The 15,820-nt window shown below is 44.5% G+C and overlaps 2 protein-coding genes across 6 annotated transcripts in view; one reads left to right on the top strand and one right to left on the bottom strand.

Moving 5' to 3' along the window:
- Window positions 1-367: 367 nt before the first annotated feature.
- LOC111091498 (protein tyrosine phosphatase type IVA 1-like) lies at window positions 368-13,364 on the top strand. The gene is given in 4 exon segments (XM_038568366.1): window positions 368-1,077; window positions 1,079-1,253; window positions 12,114-12,312; window positions 13,173-13,364. Coding segments are annotated over 3 exon segments (744 nt in total). The 5' UTR covers window positions 368-672; the 3' UTR covers window positions 12,278-12,312; window positions 13,173-13,364.
- ME3 (malic enzyme 3) overlaps window positions 8,515-15,820 on the bottom strand; it is a 293,266-nt gene continuing 285,960 nt past the window's right edge. For all 5 annotated transcript variants that reach the window (XM_038568363.1, XM_038568360.1, XM_038568364.1 and 2 more), the window contains exons 10-14: window positions 15,117-15,222; window positions 14,348-14,490; window positions 13,627-13,800; window positions 10,091-10,189; window positions 8,515-8,752 (exon numbers count right to left, since the gene is read on the bottom strand). In XM_038568363.1, the coding sequence (XP_038424291.1) occupies window positions 8,591-8,752; window positions 10,091-10,189; window positions 13,627-13,800; window positions 14,348-14,490; window positions 15,117-15,222 (684 nt within the window). In that variant the 3' untranslated portion in view covers window positions 8,515-8,590. The remainder of the gene's footprint in view (window positions 8,753-10,090; window positions 10,190-13,626; window positions 13,801-14,347; window positions 14,491-15,116; window positions 15,223-15,820) is intronic.

The following is a 15,820-nucleotide window of genomic DNA, read 5'->3' as shown; positions in this document are numbered from 1 at the left end:
ACCAACGCGTAGCGCGAAGCCACCCGAGCGGGGTCGGAGAGTCCCCAGCTGGGCGGGCTAGCCCTGGTGCCTGCTGCCCTGGTGCCCTGCTGCCTGCTGCCCTGCTGCCCTGCTGCCCTGGTGCCCTGGTGCCCTGCTGCCCTCGTGCCTGCTGCCCTGCTGCTCTGGTGCCCTGCTGCCCTGGTGCCCTGCTGCCCTGGTGCCCTGGTGCCTGCTGCCCTGGTGCCCTGGTGCCCTGCTGCCCTGCTGCTCTGGTGCCCTGCTGCCCTGCTGCCCTGGTGCCTGCTGCCCTGGTGCCCTGGTGCCCTGGTGCCCTGCTGCCTGCTGCCCTGCTGCCTGCTGCCCTGCTGCCCTGGTGCCTGCTGCCCTGGTGCCCTGGTGCCCTGCTGCCTGCTGCCCTGCTGCCTGCTGCCCTGCTGCCCTGGTGCCTGCTGCCCTGGTGCCCTGCTGCCCTTGCTTTCCGTGGGCTCCGGACCGCCGAACGAAGGGTTGCTGCTGCTGGGGAGGGTCCTCTCACTTCCTGTCCGTCTCCATTACATTTTCAAAGCACTGAGAGTTTCCAGCGGAGTATATTTGCAGGATACGTCAGTTTCTTGACATCGTGTCTGTGTTCAACTACTTAAAACTTCCCCCCCCCCCCGTAACCGTATTGAGTGTTTGAACTAAATTCACATGGCTCCAGCGAGCCGGCCAGGCCCCGTGCAAGTCCCCATCAGGAACATGAGGTTTCTTACTACACACGGTCCAACCGGTGCGACCTTAAACACATTTATAGCGGAGCTTAAGAAATACGGAGTTACTACAATAGTAAGAGTATGCGGAGCGACCTACGACACTGCTCTTGTGGAGAAAGAGGGCATCCAGGTCCTGGATTGGCCTTTTGGTGACGGTTCATCGCCATCTAACCAGATTGTGGACGACGGGCTAAGTCTCGTAAACGTCAGATTTCGCGAAGAGCCCGGTTGTTGTATTGCTGTTCACTGCGTTGCAGGTCTCGGGAGGACTCCAGTGCTCGTGGCCTTAGCACTAACTGAAGGTGGAATGAAAAACGAAGATGCGGTACAGTTTATAAGACCAAAGCGACGCGGAGCTTTTAACAGCAAGCAACTTTTGGATTTGGAGAAATGCCGTTCCCAAATGCGGCTGCGCTACAAAGACCCCAGTGGTCATAGGAACAACTGTTGCATTCAATAAAACTTGGCTCCCTGATGCTGTTGCCTTGGAAATGGAACTTGAGACAGGACTTCCTTGTGGTACGTATTAGCCGACATGTAGGCCTAATGAATGACAAGCCTAATGGAGCTTCCATAGGAATCATGAAAAAGCCACAAGCCCGACAATTGCAGCCTCTATGTTTGGCTTACCACCATTCCCATGCCAGAAATAATATGTAGGAAATTGAGAGATTAGGTGCCAACATATCCAGCACAATACTTGTATATTTTTATATCATATATAATTAAAATCCTAGAAATTATGAACAGCACTGTAAACCATATGTGGTTTATTCCTTTAGTCCTTTCAAACACTGCAAGTAGGGCCGATGTGGTTATTTGTTCCTTCATGTTTACCACCCTACAGGAGCACCAGCATACATCAGGCTTTAGCAAAAATTGATTTCATTGGATCCTTACCAAGACTTATGGGGATTATTTAATGTCTTTCTTTCTTTTTTTTTTTTTTTAATGTCTTTCTATAAAGCTCATTTTGTGCTGTTATGAAAGCCTCCATTTTGAAAAATCACAAATCTGTGGTTGAAAGTTCACATAAAATACACATTGTACAGAAGCACATGTGTACAATTCTTCAGACAAAAAAGTCTTAGAGTTACTTTAATGTTTACTCTGGGCTACAACTTAGAGGGGGAGGAGCTGAAGACAGAGTGGGAGGAGGCTCTGAAATATCTCTAGTAAAATGTTGCCTTTGTCTTGTGCAGGATGTATAGAATAGGTCTTTTATTTAACAATAACAAAAATTTTAAGGCAGAGATGCTTTGGAGCTAAAACATTTCTTACAAAATTTCTGAACTCTTGTAATTCTTCACCATGACTATTGGAAATTGTTAGCTATTTTTCTTTTTCTTTGAAGCATATTTTTTTTTTGTCTTCCCAATCAAAAAAGAAGTGGGTTTCTACTAATGAAGTGATTAGACATCTAATATTTTATATGCTTTTTTGAACTGTGTAACTTCATATTTGGATACCGGATACTTTTATCATGTAATTGATAAAATGATGACATGTATTAATATTAGTTTAACCATATATTCATACTGTCTGGGAATATATTTCTTCAGGAGAAATAATTTCAGTGTTCACCATTCACCAGCTAGTACAAGAGTTTAGCCATCTAAATAAAGAATGGATTGCAGGAGGGAGAAAGAGGCAAGATAGTAGATCTGTGTTAATATTAGTAAAAGTAGAGGCAAAGGCATTACTAGAGATAAAGAAAATCATTAAAGTTTCAGAAGTTTCAATTTACCAGAGAGTTATAAGAATTCTAAACTTTATGCATCAAAGAGCATAGGTCCAAAATGTAAAAGGCAAATATGGAGAGAACTACAAGGAACATTGACAAATTTATGATGGTGGGAAATTTTACTATCCTTCTTTCAGAAACAGATCAAGTAGACAAATCAGTAAGGATATAGGTTTGAACAAAACAATTAGCGAGCGTGATTCCATGAACATATAAGGGGCATTGCATCCAACAGTGAGAATCCATATTATTTTTGAGCGAATGAAATATTTTATTTCATTTGACCATAACAATTTCAGCAAATTTAAAATATTTAAATAATACAAACAACTTCTTTGACTACAATTCAATTAAGTTAGGAGAAAAGTTAATAATATCCATACATTTGGAATTTTGAAAATCTGTGTCCATAGAGACTGCCACTTCCAGATAGTGTATAGTAGGGTGTGGCAATCCATCTCCCACCCAGTAACAACCAGAAAAATATGGAAAAATGTATGAAGTAGTATGTTTGAAGACATGTGAGAACTGTGAAAGCGACAAGAACGAAGTGAGTAGGAATTCCAGAGAGGGAGGAGCTCTCCTGAGGTGAGTGGCCATTTCCCCACCCCCAATCAGAGGCATTCACTGATTCTGGACATGGACTAAGAGTCAGACTTGGTCCAGGTAGAGAGTCTCTACTGAGGATAAGAGAAACTCAGGCAGGCTCTTGGTGGTCATGTGGGACTGGTACAGCAGATGGAAAATTTGAGAAGTTTGGCCATTTTCCTCCACATGTTGCAAGCTGAATTCCTCAGGAAACAAACATACACTAAATCTGAGATTTGCAATTGGAGATTTATTGGGGAGTTGTCTCAACACCTGTGAGGGAGCCACAGGACCATGAAATGGCAGAAGTTGTTGAATGGTGATGCATACAGTTGCAAGACTGGCCTTAGCCAATTTTGCAGGGAACTCTGAAGCTGGGATGGCTCTTTAGAGGTGTTCCCAATTGAGGTGAAGGTGTTGAACATTTGGACTTGAATCAACCAGTCTTTGGATGCAGGCTGTCCCTGGGGATGAGGGCATACCCTTGGATGAAGTACCTTCCTTCAGTCAAGTGCAATTCCCAGAGAAGGATGCAGCTGTGAATCTTCAGCATACTTCTGGCAGCCGGGGAAACGAGTGTTTCAGATGTGCAGAGAGATCTAGATGGTGTAACCACAGCATCCACTAGACTAACTGACATATGCTGAATTCTGGGGTTACACATGAGAGCCTGGGGAGTTAGAATGAAGACTTAAAAGACAGAAATCTCCCTTAATCTCATAGGCTTTAGGAGACAAAGTTCTGTTACAGGAGGTTCCAATTTTCACCAACACTCTTTTGTATTGTAGCCATTTTGGTAGGTGTGAAGTGGTATCCCATTGAGGTTTTAATTTTCAGATGACCAGTGATGTCAAGCATCTTTTCACGTGCTTGTTAGCCATTCACATACCTTTAGTAGTAATAGGTCAATTCAAACATTTTTTCCACTTTTTCAGTTGGGTTGTTTTGTCATTTAGCTGTAAAACTTCTGGACCCAATGCCCTTATAAGGTGTATTATTTGCAAGTATTTCTCTCAGTCTGTTGCTTGTTTTCTCCCTTAATGGTAGTTTCAAGGGCAAAATTTAAAATAACTGAATTATAATCTATCAATTTTTTTAATGAATCATGTTTTTGAATTGTATCTAAAGAACTCTCCTCAATCAGAGTTTTCTGCTATATTTTCTTCTAGAAGTTTTATAGTTTCAGCTTGCATTTAGGTCTGTGGTCTATTTTGAGTTTGTCTCCTTTTCTTTCTTTTCTTTTTCTTTCTTTTTTATGTGGATATTCAATAGTCACAGCATCATTTGTTCAAAAGACTATCCTTACCCCACTGAAGTATTTTGGTAGCTTTGTTTAAAATCAATTTACCACAAATGTAAGGATGTAGTTGTGAATTCTCATTTCTTTTCCATTGATCTATATAACCACACAGTCTTGATCATTGCAGCTTTATAGTACATTTTGAAATTGGATAGTGTAAGTGTACTTTGTTTTTCTTTTTCAAATATCTTGGCTATTTTAGGCCCTTTCCATTTCCATATAAATTTTAGAATCAGCCTGTCAATTTCTACAAAAAACAAAAGCCTGAGGGATTTTGATACAGAATTGAATTATAAATACTTTGGAGAAAATTGCAGCCTTGACAATAGTTTTCAGATCCATGAATATGAACATTTCTCCATTTGTTTAGATCTTTAATTTTTTTCAGATCTTCTTTAATTTCTGTCAGCAGTGTTTTGTAATTTCCAGTGTATAAGACTTGCACTTTTTAATTTTCTAAGTATTTTTCTTTTTGATACTATTATGAATGGAGTTATTTTATTTCTAGATTGTTTATTGCTAGTATATAAAAAGGCAGGTGATTTTTGTATATTGACCTTGCATCCTATGACTTTTGTAAATTGATTTGTTAGGGGAAGGAGAAAAAGGATTCTATTCTTTGGCATTTTCTACACACAGGATTATGTCATCTGTGAATAAAGGCAGTTTTACTCTTCATTTCCAACTTGGATGCCTTATTTATTTTTCTTTCTTTATTGAACTGGCTAGACCCTCCATGTTGTCCAGAGTGGTGACAACATCCTTGGCTTGTTCTAGATCTTAGGGAGAAAGTATTCTTTTACCATGAAGTATGATGTTAGCTGTTGGTTCTTCCACAGGTTGAGAATATTCTCTTCTATTCTTGGTTTGTTGAAAGTTTTATCATAAATGGATATTGGAATTTTTTCAAATACTTTTATCACATCCATTGATTTGATCTTGTGGTTTTTGTCCTTTACTAATATCATGCATTATGATGACCAGTTTTTGTTTGTACTTATTTATTTAAAAAAGGATTTTATTTATTCATGATATACACAGTGAGAGAGAGAGAGAGAGAGAGAGAGAGAGAGAGGCAGAAACATAGGCAGAGGGAGAAGCGGGCTCCATACAGGGAGCCTGATGTGGGATTCGATCCCAGGACTTGGGGATCATGCTCTGAGCCAAAGGCAGATGCTCAACCGCTGAGTCACCCAGGCACCCTCATGATCAGTTTTTAAATGTTAAAACAACTTTGCATTCCTGGAATAAATCCCCCTCATTCATTACGTGTAATTCTTTCATATTAATGGCTTTGGTTTGCTAATATTTTAAGATTTTGCTCTGTATTTGTGAAGGATATTGGCCTGTAGTTTTCTTGTTTCTTTTTTTTTGAACTTAGAATTTAATGTTTATTATTATTGTTTTGTTTTGTAAGCTGTTTTAGGAACTTATTGCCCTTGTTGAATTCCTCACGGTATTGATGTAAAACAAGCAGCATGCCTGTCCTCCAAAGATCTCTCCCACAGTAACAGGCTAGGACAGGTACACTCCAAATCCCTGGTTTGGGGTGGGCTGCTCCCAGGATCTTCCTCTATCCTCACCATCCTCACCTATGGGGTTTCTTGCTGGAATGCCCTGCCCTCTCTTCATCTCCATGGAGCCCTGCCCTCCATGGTGGAAGCATCTTCAGAAGAGGCACCTTCAAGCCACTGTGAACACAAAGCAGAACCCTGCAATCTTCCATAGCGATTGATCACGCATGCAAATCAATAGCTTTCCTATACACCAGCAACACCTTCCCCACTGCAACCTCATGCGCCTCTATCTGGTTTTGATATCAGGGCGATAACAGGTATCCTAGAATGATTTGGGAAATGTTCTGTCCTTTATTTTCTGAAAGAGATTGTGAAGGATTGGTATTATTTCTATTTTAAATATTTGATAAAATTCACCAAAAAAGATATCTGGGCCTGTGCTTTTCTTGGTGGAAAAATTTTTAATTACTAATTCAAATTCTTTACTTGGTCTATTGATTTTTGCTCTAATTTTAACTTGCTTTGGATTTTCTTTAGAGAGTTTATGTTATTGCTTTGAGACTTTTCTCTTTTTTTCCCCTAATATAGGCATTTATTTAGAGCTATAAAATTTTCCTCTTAGCACTGCTTTAGCTACAACTCACTTTTATTTTTTTTTTCATTCAACTCAACATTTATATATATATATATGTGTGTGTGTGTGTGTGTGTGTGTGTGTGTAATTTACCCTATGATTCGTTCTTTGAAATGTGGGTTATTTAAAAATTATTTCACTTCCAAATGGTTATAAATTTCCCATTTTTTTCCGTTGTTGAGTTCTAATTTAATTATTAACTCTGTCCAGGAAGACTTCAGGAGCCAATTACATTTGAACTCCAAGAATGAATAATGTTTCCAGGCAGAAAGCTGGGGTGAGCTGCAATTTAATTGACAAAGAGTAGGTAATAGGAGGGAAGGACTTTACAGATGGAGACCAAGCATGTGTAAGGGCACAGGCCTGGAAGTGCATGTGTGCAGTGCCAGCAAGATGTTCAGTGTAGTTGAAACAAAGGAAATGTAATTTGTATCTTTTTTATGTCTTGGTCAGTATAGCTACAGTTTATTTATTTAGTTGATCTTTCCAAAGAATCTGTTTTTGTTTCATTGCTTTTCTCTACTATTTTCCTGTTCTATTACACTGAGTATAAAGGACCTGCAGTGGGGGTACAGAAGTTGTGGGACAGGACACAGAAAAAGTAGCGTGAAGGTTCTTCAGTGTTCAGATTCCAGCTTCACTTCAAATCCTCTTCTGAAGAGTTTCTCATTCTCCATGAGCTCAGGGATTACAGAACAGGGATGTTTTTGATGTTTTCTTAGGGTATGCTTGGCAGGGCACCAGCACCAAGGAAACAGATGTTGGAAGAATAAGACCTGGGCAAGGGGTGACTGATGTCTCTGCTAATTACTGTTCTAGGAGTCCAATACCTGCCACTTTTAGGTGGCTACTTAGGACCAATTCACTGTGGACAGTGGGGATCTTGAAGCTGAGCTGGCAGCAAGGGTGGGTGGTGGTAGGTCCCTTAGCATGATTTACTGTTTTCTGTGTTCGCCATTAAAATTAGAGGGTGGAAGCTGTCATCCCAATAGGTCCTAGAAATTTATCAGGGTTTTTGATTGCAGGGGTTGTAGGTTTGTCCCCACCTCCCCATCCCATGGTGTGGGTTCTCCTAGACATGAAGGAGGTGAAAACTATGGTTGAACTTGTCTAAGACACCCCCAAGATAGACCGAAGCTATTTTATAGGAATACGGCCCTGGTTTGCTCAATGCCTTCAGAGTGAAGTGGGGGGGGGGGGGGGGGGGGGGGAGGGGGAGAGAGAGAGAGATCCAGAGAGAGTTCCAGAGTCAGAAAAATGAAATCAAGTTCTTCCCTAGAACTCCATGGTTTTCTTCCCCTCACTGCCTCTCTTCCTCCTCACACCTTGGCCCGCTGACCCTCCACGCCCACGTTTCTCTAGTTTTCCTTTTAATAAGAACCAGAAAAGAATCCTAATATTCAGTAACCCACATTTCAGTGACAGTTTTTGTCAAGTGAGTTGCCTTTAGCTACTCAGCCTTCATACCCATCTGAGTCTTGAAGGGTGTGTATTCCTCCAACAGGGATTGAACTACCTCATGAGTGGGCCATGCTCTCTGGTCAGTGGCTGCCCTTATCTTCCTCATTTTCCCATGACTCCTACCTATCCTTTACCCTTGGGACTCAGTGCACACTTTTCTCCCCCTGAAGCCTTCTCTAATATTCTCATAGGGAGTATCTGCTCCCTTCTCTGAGTACCCTTGACCTTTATCTGCACTTCTTTTATGGACTTAACCACTTTCTCCCTTGTGGCAAAACGAATTGTGTTCATACCTCATTCCCTTCACTAGACTCTGAACTCTGTAAAGTCAGAGTTCTAGGAAGGATTCTAGATTTCCCACAAGGTCTAGCTAATTGTTGGTAATTTGATGAAGAAATTCTTGGGGAGGAAGTCAGAAGAGGGTTATAGAAAAGTGAATTCTCAGGGCCTTCATGGACAAGGCTCTCATTCACTGTGTGCCTGGGTATCTCCCCTTACACCAGAAAGTTCAAAGGAAAAACACAGTGACAAAGATGGCCATTTTAGAATCCATTTATATTGTCAGTGTTACTCTGGGCTTGTTCCAGCCTCACACCAGCGTCTGAAACTGCATCAGACTGTTTGAACATTCATGGCTTCCTTGGGCCAAGTATAGCTGTCCAGTGTAAAGGAGTCATAATCTGGAGTGTAGACCAGGGATCTTACAAAAGCCTCCTTGTCCTTGGGCTCCGGGTAGTAGGAGGCCAGGTTGTGTTTGTACGCGAAGTCGAGGACCTAGGGAAAAACGTATTGGCTGAGGAACTGGAACTCAGGAGGAACCTGCCTAAAAGTTGCCTACAGGTTGCTTGGGAGCCTGTGGAAGGGGAATAACCCCTGGGGAACCATGAACTGTTGTCCATGAAGCCACTGGATAGGAGGAGTTTGAGCTTTCTGCCTAGGCAGGAAGGTGCGATGCAGTGGAATAAACACTAGGCCAGGATCAAGAGGCCTCAGACTGAAGTCTGACTCTGCTTCCAACTGCCTGTGAGTCCTCAGCAGTGACACCGTCCTTGCTGAGCCTCAGTTTCCTCACTGTAAAGTGGGAGTAAGGAGACCTTTCTCTGGAGTAGAGTGAGGATAAAATTAGGTAACAGACAACATCAGGTGTCCAGTACCTGATATTTTCCCCCCCTAAATGGGGTGAGTTGGGAGAATAGCCTGGACATTATTCTGTGGGTATTAGATTTGGTTTCAGGAGACCATTAATCTCAAGATCCCCGAAAGGAGGGAAATGGACACGGTGGAGGTGGGACTATGAGCTGGACCTGTGGTCTTGAGGGCCGATTCTGGACCCTACAATGGACAGCTCAGGGGGAACACATGCTGTTGTGCAGCACACTTTCTGAAATTATTTTTAAATCCTATAGAAAAGGTAAAACATATTCTAATAAAAATGACAGTATAATAAACCCTAATGCAATCATTATCTATATTCAACAGTTATCAATGTTGGGCCAGTCTTTATTGCATTGTGTTCTGATTCTCTGAAAACCCATCATCTCTGCAAGGTGTCTAGGATAACATTTTTCCTTGGAATATTCCATGAACCTGATCATGCTGTGGCCCAGCCATTCTGAGAAAAAGGGGGAGGAATGAGCATTTACTCTATACTAAGTGTGGAGCTTTCTCACTATCCTCTTTAATCTTCAGAAGTCCAGGAGAAAGAGACTAGTGGCCCCTTTGGAAAAGGAGGAAACTGAGGCTCAGGAAAGTGAAGTGACTGGCAGAGCTGGGACCTGACAGCCTGAGTTCTTTTCATGATGCTATGAAAATTGACCTTTCTGTATAAATGGACACTTATGATTCATTTTTTAAAAATTCCACCCACATTCTGGGCCCCAAGATGATGGACTTTGATGACCTTTTTGCCTGGTGGGAAATCAGGAGCTTTTCCAGAACTGGCCTGAGTGGGTGTTGGGTGTGGGGCTTGAGCTGCAGCCTCCAGGCTCATGCAGTGCAGCCCGAGATGCTCAGGATGTCTCCACAGCTGCCATCCCCTTAGCTCTCCTAAACCAGACAGAGGAAGGGGTTGAGCCTCACTAGCCGTATGACTGGGGGTCGGATGCTCCTTACTTTGATGGCGATTCTCAGAGACACATCTCGGATGGTGCTGAGTGGTGGGTACAATCTCCCCTGGGACAAATGCTGCTCAGAGACCTCTTGGGCAATTTGCTGGGGAGAGAGAACTGAGAGTTATAAGCTGAGTTTCTGCCTTCCCAGAACAAGCACAGCTCATTATCCCAGAGACTCACCTTGTCCCTCACAGATGGCCAATTATTGCAGTTCCTGCTGTCATCTCTGCCCTCTCTTGGCCCAGGGGAGCTTAATGCTTGGGCTTTTATTATTTTTTAGAAGATTATTTATTTATTTATTTATTTATTTATTTATTTATTTATTATTTTAGAGATTGGCGGGAGGGCAGAGAGAGAGAGAGAGAGAGAGAATCTTAAGCAGACTCCAGGCCCAGTGCAGAGCCCGATGTGGAGCTCGATCTTATGACCCTGAGATCATGACCTGAGCTAAAATCAAGAGTCAAACCCCTAACCGACTGAGCCACCCAGGTGCTCCAATGCTTGGGCTTTTAAGCAAGGACACATCCTTTCTGTACTGTGAGATTGGCTGAGGCTTTAAACTACACGAGACCCTAAATTCTAGAGGAGAATCACCAAGAGCAACATGAATAAACCTGTGGCTTGTAAAGCAGACTCTAGGATCTCCCCTTGGCTGGTCCAGCCTATTGCACAGAGATTCTGGAGACCCTCACTTCCTCTCCCACTTTCTTGGTAATATCCTGGGTGCCCCCCTGGGCCATCTTGAGCTCTCCTTTCTAGCAGAAAGGCTGCTTCTGCAGTGCGTGACACCACTTTCTCTGAATGAACGTCCTAGGCACATCATCCTGGGAACAGCACCTCCCACAGCTTCCTTCCCTGGTTCAGAGCGGTCTCTGAGGCCCAGCTCTCCCCCTCAAGCCTCACTTCATCATCCAGCCTCACTCAGCCAGCTTTGAGGAACAGCCTCTGTTATGTGCTGGCTCCGAATCCACTCCCACCCAATCTTGTGTCAATTTAAATTTGGGAAAAGCCACAGTGCTCTCTCAGAACTGTGTCCCAGAATGGATGAGCCAAAGGAGTTGGTCTTGCCTCAGAGTTTGGCTGACGTTAGGGAAGTGGGTCTCCTCCTCTTCCACCTCATTTTCGTGCTCCTATCTCTCCTCTCCATTCATTCATTCAAACATTAACTGAGCTCTGTCATATGCCAGGCTCTGTGCTAGTTGCTGAGGATCCATGGCAGAGAAGCCTTTTCCTCCTATAGTCTGGAGTCAGTGGACAATTAACAAACAGGTACAAATGATTGTAACATAGAGGTGAGTGTAAGCAGAGGGGGCACAGAGGCACAGAGGAAAGCAGGGCCCGGTCTGCCATGTACAGGAAAGCTTTCCAGGGGAAGTGGGTGACACCAGCTAAGACCCGAAGGACAAAGTATGAAGTACTCAAAAAGAGAGAGGCAACAGCACATCTGATTTCTTGGAGAGAGGCAGCAGGAGGGAGCATGGGTTCTAGACTGTGAACAGAACATTGGCTAGGTGGAGGTAGGGGGAGGCTAAAGGCTGGAGAGGAAAGGAAGGAGGGCCTGCTGATGACATGCCTTGTATGGAAACCACGTGAAGGAGTTTGGGCTTTATCCTGTTAGCACCAAGGAGCCATTCAAATGTCTGAAATGAGGAGAGAGATAGACTGTTCTGGGTTTTCAAGGATTTTCTTGGGGGGTGGGGAGATGTAGAAGATGGGATCAGAGGGAAACAGGATGTCCATGGCTTGATCTGCATCTGCAAGAGTCATCCTGCAGAGTGAAGAGAGATATCATGTAGGGGTGGTCACTTCTCAGATGTTGGGCACTGGTGGTGCTTTGCTGCAGCTCTGGGGCCATTCTGGTGCCACTGCTCACAAGCCCAGTGACCTTAGACATGTAACTTAGACTCTCTGTGCCTCGCTTTCCTTGTGTGTCACATAGCAATAATCACTATCTATTTTACAGAGTTGTCAAGGTGGAAGGAGATATATAAGTCTCTTAAAAGTCCTATTATTTTTTTCCATAGGAAAATCGGATTTAGTGTCTAAACCTAAAAGTACTCCTTTCAGAAAATTAAAGACCAGACTGTCAGCTGCTAGAAGGGAGAGATCTTCACCTGTTTGCCACAAGCAATTATTAATAAGTGGATTGAGGAGAGGTTCCTGTGTAGTTGATGGACACTGTTCATGAAATGATGGAGCTGACCTGCCCCGCAACACTAGGAGGTGGGCATGTAGATGTCTCTTGGGCTTACAGGGGAAGGCTCTAGCAACCATGTTTTTGCACAACAGGGCAGTTTGCTTTTAGGTTAACTCTAAGAGTTAGGGTGACTCTAACTCTAAGAGTTAGGGTGACTCTTCCCACCCAATGGGACATTCAAACATCTCCACTCTCGGCCACAGGACACCACCACCACTGACACAGCAGTAAGAAGAAATACACAGAACTCACACAAGATGGACAGAGGCCCATGGCACAAAGCCGTAGCTAGTGTGCTCATGGCTTGGGGGAGGCTGAAAAACCTTCAGGGACACTACTTGCATGTCCTTGTGGAGGCAGTGCTCAAAGATCAGGAAGTAGTAAGAAGGAACCTAGAGCATGAGACAGTTCCTTATGGGACTCCCAGAAGTAGAGCTAGATAGGGCTGCCTGGAGGCTGTTCCCATGGCTTGCTGGTTTGGGGCTCTCACCATGGTGAGGGAAAGGCAAATGTGTCAGAAATCACAGTAGAGACTTTGGAGCTCATTGGGGATAAATATATCTAGTATTTGTTTATAGTTTTGGTTAGTTTAACCTCCCCAAAGAGACATTTCTATGGTTTCCTCAGAGTGAAGATAAATGTGAAGTGCCTGGCATTTAGTAAACGTGTGGTAAATGTGAGCCACTGTAGCCGCTAGTAGTAATAGCCGTTATTATGAATGTAGGCTGTCATTCTTAATGGATTCTTTCATTGTTTTCATCACGTCCAGTAAAGAATCATTTTGGGAGTATTTCTAGTAAGATACATGGGGAGTACTCCTGTATCTGTGCTCCAGATCCAGGCCAGAATAGGGAAACCTGGTTTGCAATCTATCCCTTTTTTACAGAAAGCTGCCCTAGTGGGGCTTATCCTACAACAGGTTGCCCTGGCAACGTGGTCAAAATCAGTGGCTGGAAGAATCCGTGGCCTGTCATGGTCCATGAGCCTAGTTGCAGATGGCTTTGGTGGCATCTCCTCTGTTCTAGGCATCATGTGGGCACTGCTGGGAAGCAAGGGGCAGGTAAGCTATGTCCCCTCACTGTCACTGCCTCCTGTCAATGCCTCGTCCCATTGGCTAGTCCCTATTCTCCCTTAAAAATTGTATGTTCTGAGAGAAGTTTAAGCATGAAGGTGATCTTGACCAAAGCTTGAGGTCAAGCATTTTGAGGATCTACTGCTAGGGTTGGGGCAGGTGGGTAGAAGAGGTGGTAGAAGGAATCTTTGGGGGCCCAGTGTAGGACCTGGTATAGATCACAGGCCCTATTGGGAGTGTGCATGCAGGGGAGCAGGGGCAGTGATACCTCTGCCGTCAGGAGGAAGATCTCATCTGGGATGTGCCGGATCCCGCCAGCAATGACTCCCAGAGCCACTCCAGGGAACACATAGGCATTGTTTCCTTGCCCAGGAATGAAGGTCCTGCCATCTTCTAGAGTCACGCTCTTAAAAGGACTTCCACTGGCAAAGATCCCTCGGCCCTGGAGTTGGGAAGAAAACCAGAGATGGAGCATTGAGATGGGTTTCAGGCAGTAATGGTGGCCTAGTTTTATCTCCCGAAGGTCAAACCCTTCTTCATTCTCTCCCAAATGGCTCAGCATTGGGCTGAGCACACTGCAGGTGCTGAAAGCACACTTGTTCATTGACCAGAAAGCTTAGCTCCCACTGAGTTACCTGGCAGCCAAGAAATCACTGACAGGTGAAGGTATTTTAACCTGTCACCTCCCGAGCGGGCCAATCCAGGTCATGACACATATGCAGGTGACCTAGAGTCTATGAATGCCTCAGGTTCTGGTCAAAGCTCTATGTTACTAGAGGAACCCTGAATAGTATAACATGATGGTAAGAGCTTGGGCTTCAAAGCTCCACTCCTTATTAGCTCTGTGACCTTGGGCAAGTTATTTCATCTTTCTGAACCTTGGTTTGCTCATCAGTGATGTGCGGATGTTTTTTTCACCCTCATAGGGTTTCTCATAATTATGGTTACTATGTCCTCTCAGCCTGGGGAAGGAAGGACTCCCCGCTGACCTCAGTGACCCGGTAGCACTTCTCAGCCGTGCACTCGGCCTTGCTGGTGGGGTTGCTCAGGGCAAAGATGATAGGGCGCTCGTGGAAGGAGGCCATGTCCCTCAGAATCTGCTCCGTGAAGGCTCCTGCGATGGCAGCAACACCTACAGGGAAAAGGGGGGTAGTAGGGATGCCTACTCTTTATAAACACCCCATTCCTCTCATGGTGGTCGTGGTGGGGAACTTGGTGCAACATGAAAGACTTTTGGAGATAGCATCCACCATATGGGTGGATGGAGGGAGCCAAAGAGAAAAGGGTCTTCTTGCGTGAGCTGGGTAAGACCTCCTGTTAATCCCTAAGGGAACACTGGTCCACTTCAGGTCTCTGCTCAGTTGAGATGTATTCGTGAAGGCATTCCTGGGCATTGTCCTTTAGGGTGCATGGCTCTCCCAGTACAGGAAGAGATGCCAGGGTCCCCTGTTTGGGAGACCAGTGCTCACTTCCTCTCGGTTAGAAAGACCAGCCCTGTGCTTTTCCACTGCATTGTATAAATCTTCCTCACTAAGCCGCAGTTTGGTGCCTTTGTTCTATGGTTTTTTTGTTGTTGTTGTTCTATGGTTTTTATATAGTAGTCACTCAGTGAAAGATTGTGGCACTGAAGTGGACATGGAATCAGGGAGGGAGCTGTGTTTCCATTGATGACTTATGCCTCCTGGCTGAGCCTTAGTTTGCACCTGAAAGTCAAGAGGGTTAGCTGGGCTGGACAGTGGGCCTCCTGCCTCCTCCTACCTATGATGGCCGTGGGCTTCACCAGCCTCACCACCTCCTCCAGGCTCTTCACTTCAGGATGGTCCTGGGCAAACATCTCCTTCTCATGGTTTAGGTGGCTCCTCCCCTGCAGGGAAAGGAAAACATGGTGCTTGGCAGTGAGAACAGCTTGGCTGGACATGGATGCATCTGGAGATTCTGAGAGCATTCCCTGGAAAGCCCCCGTGCTTTGGTTTGAGCTATCAGAAGCCTTGTAGCTCATCCTCTTGATCAGATCTCCTGGTAAAACCCAAGGTGGAACCTGAGGATTTTAATGGGTTTGTGTCACAGTCTGGGGATGTATGTGGGGATTTATTTAAGTCAAACCACACATGGAGAATCTATAAAGCCTTCCTTTGTGCTGCTAGGATCATGGCTTCCTGGGCCAGGACAGAAAGGCTCTCATGAAATGCCTGAGTCTGAATTAGACCTTTGGCCCCAAGGCTGCCAGCACTCAGGGCCAGTTGAGGGATGGGGGCCTGAGTCACCCAGGGTCAGGAAGCTAATTTGAATGTATTTTACAAGAGCCACTGACCTCCCTGTGAATAGTAATAAGCTAAGCCCCAGGACAGGCTTGCAATGGCTGGCTGTTCTCAACAAGCCCAGGATTCTTTCCATTTCCTCAAATGGGAGTCAGTGGGTGACAGGCTGGTAGATGGTACAGATGTCTCTGATGACTCCTTTGG

The sequence above is a fragment of the Canis lupus genome, chromosome 21 (genome assembly GCF_011100685.1).
Source record: "Canis lupus familiaris isolate Mischka breed German Shepherd chromosome 21, alternate assembly UU_Cfam_GSD_1.0, whole genome shotgun sequence".
NCBI classification, from domain to species: domain Eukaryota; kingdom Metazoa; phylum Chordata; class Mammalia; order Carnivora; family Canidae; genus Canis; species Canis lupus.
This window is presented reverse-complemented; position numbering and strand designations above follow the sequence as displayed.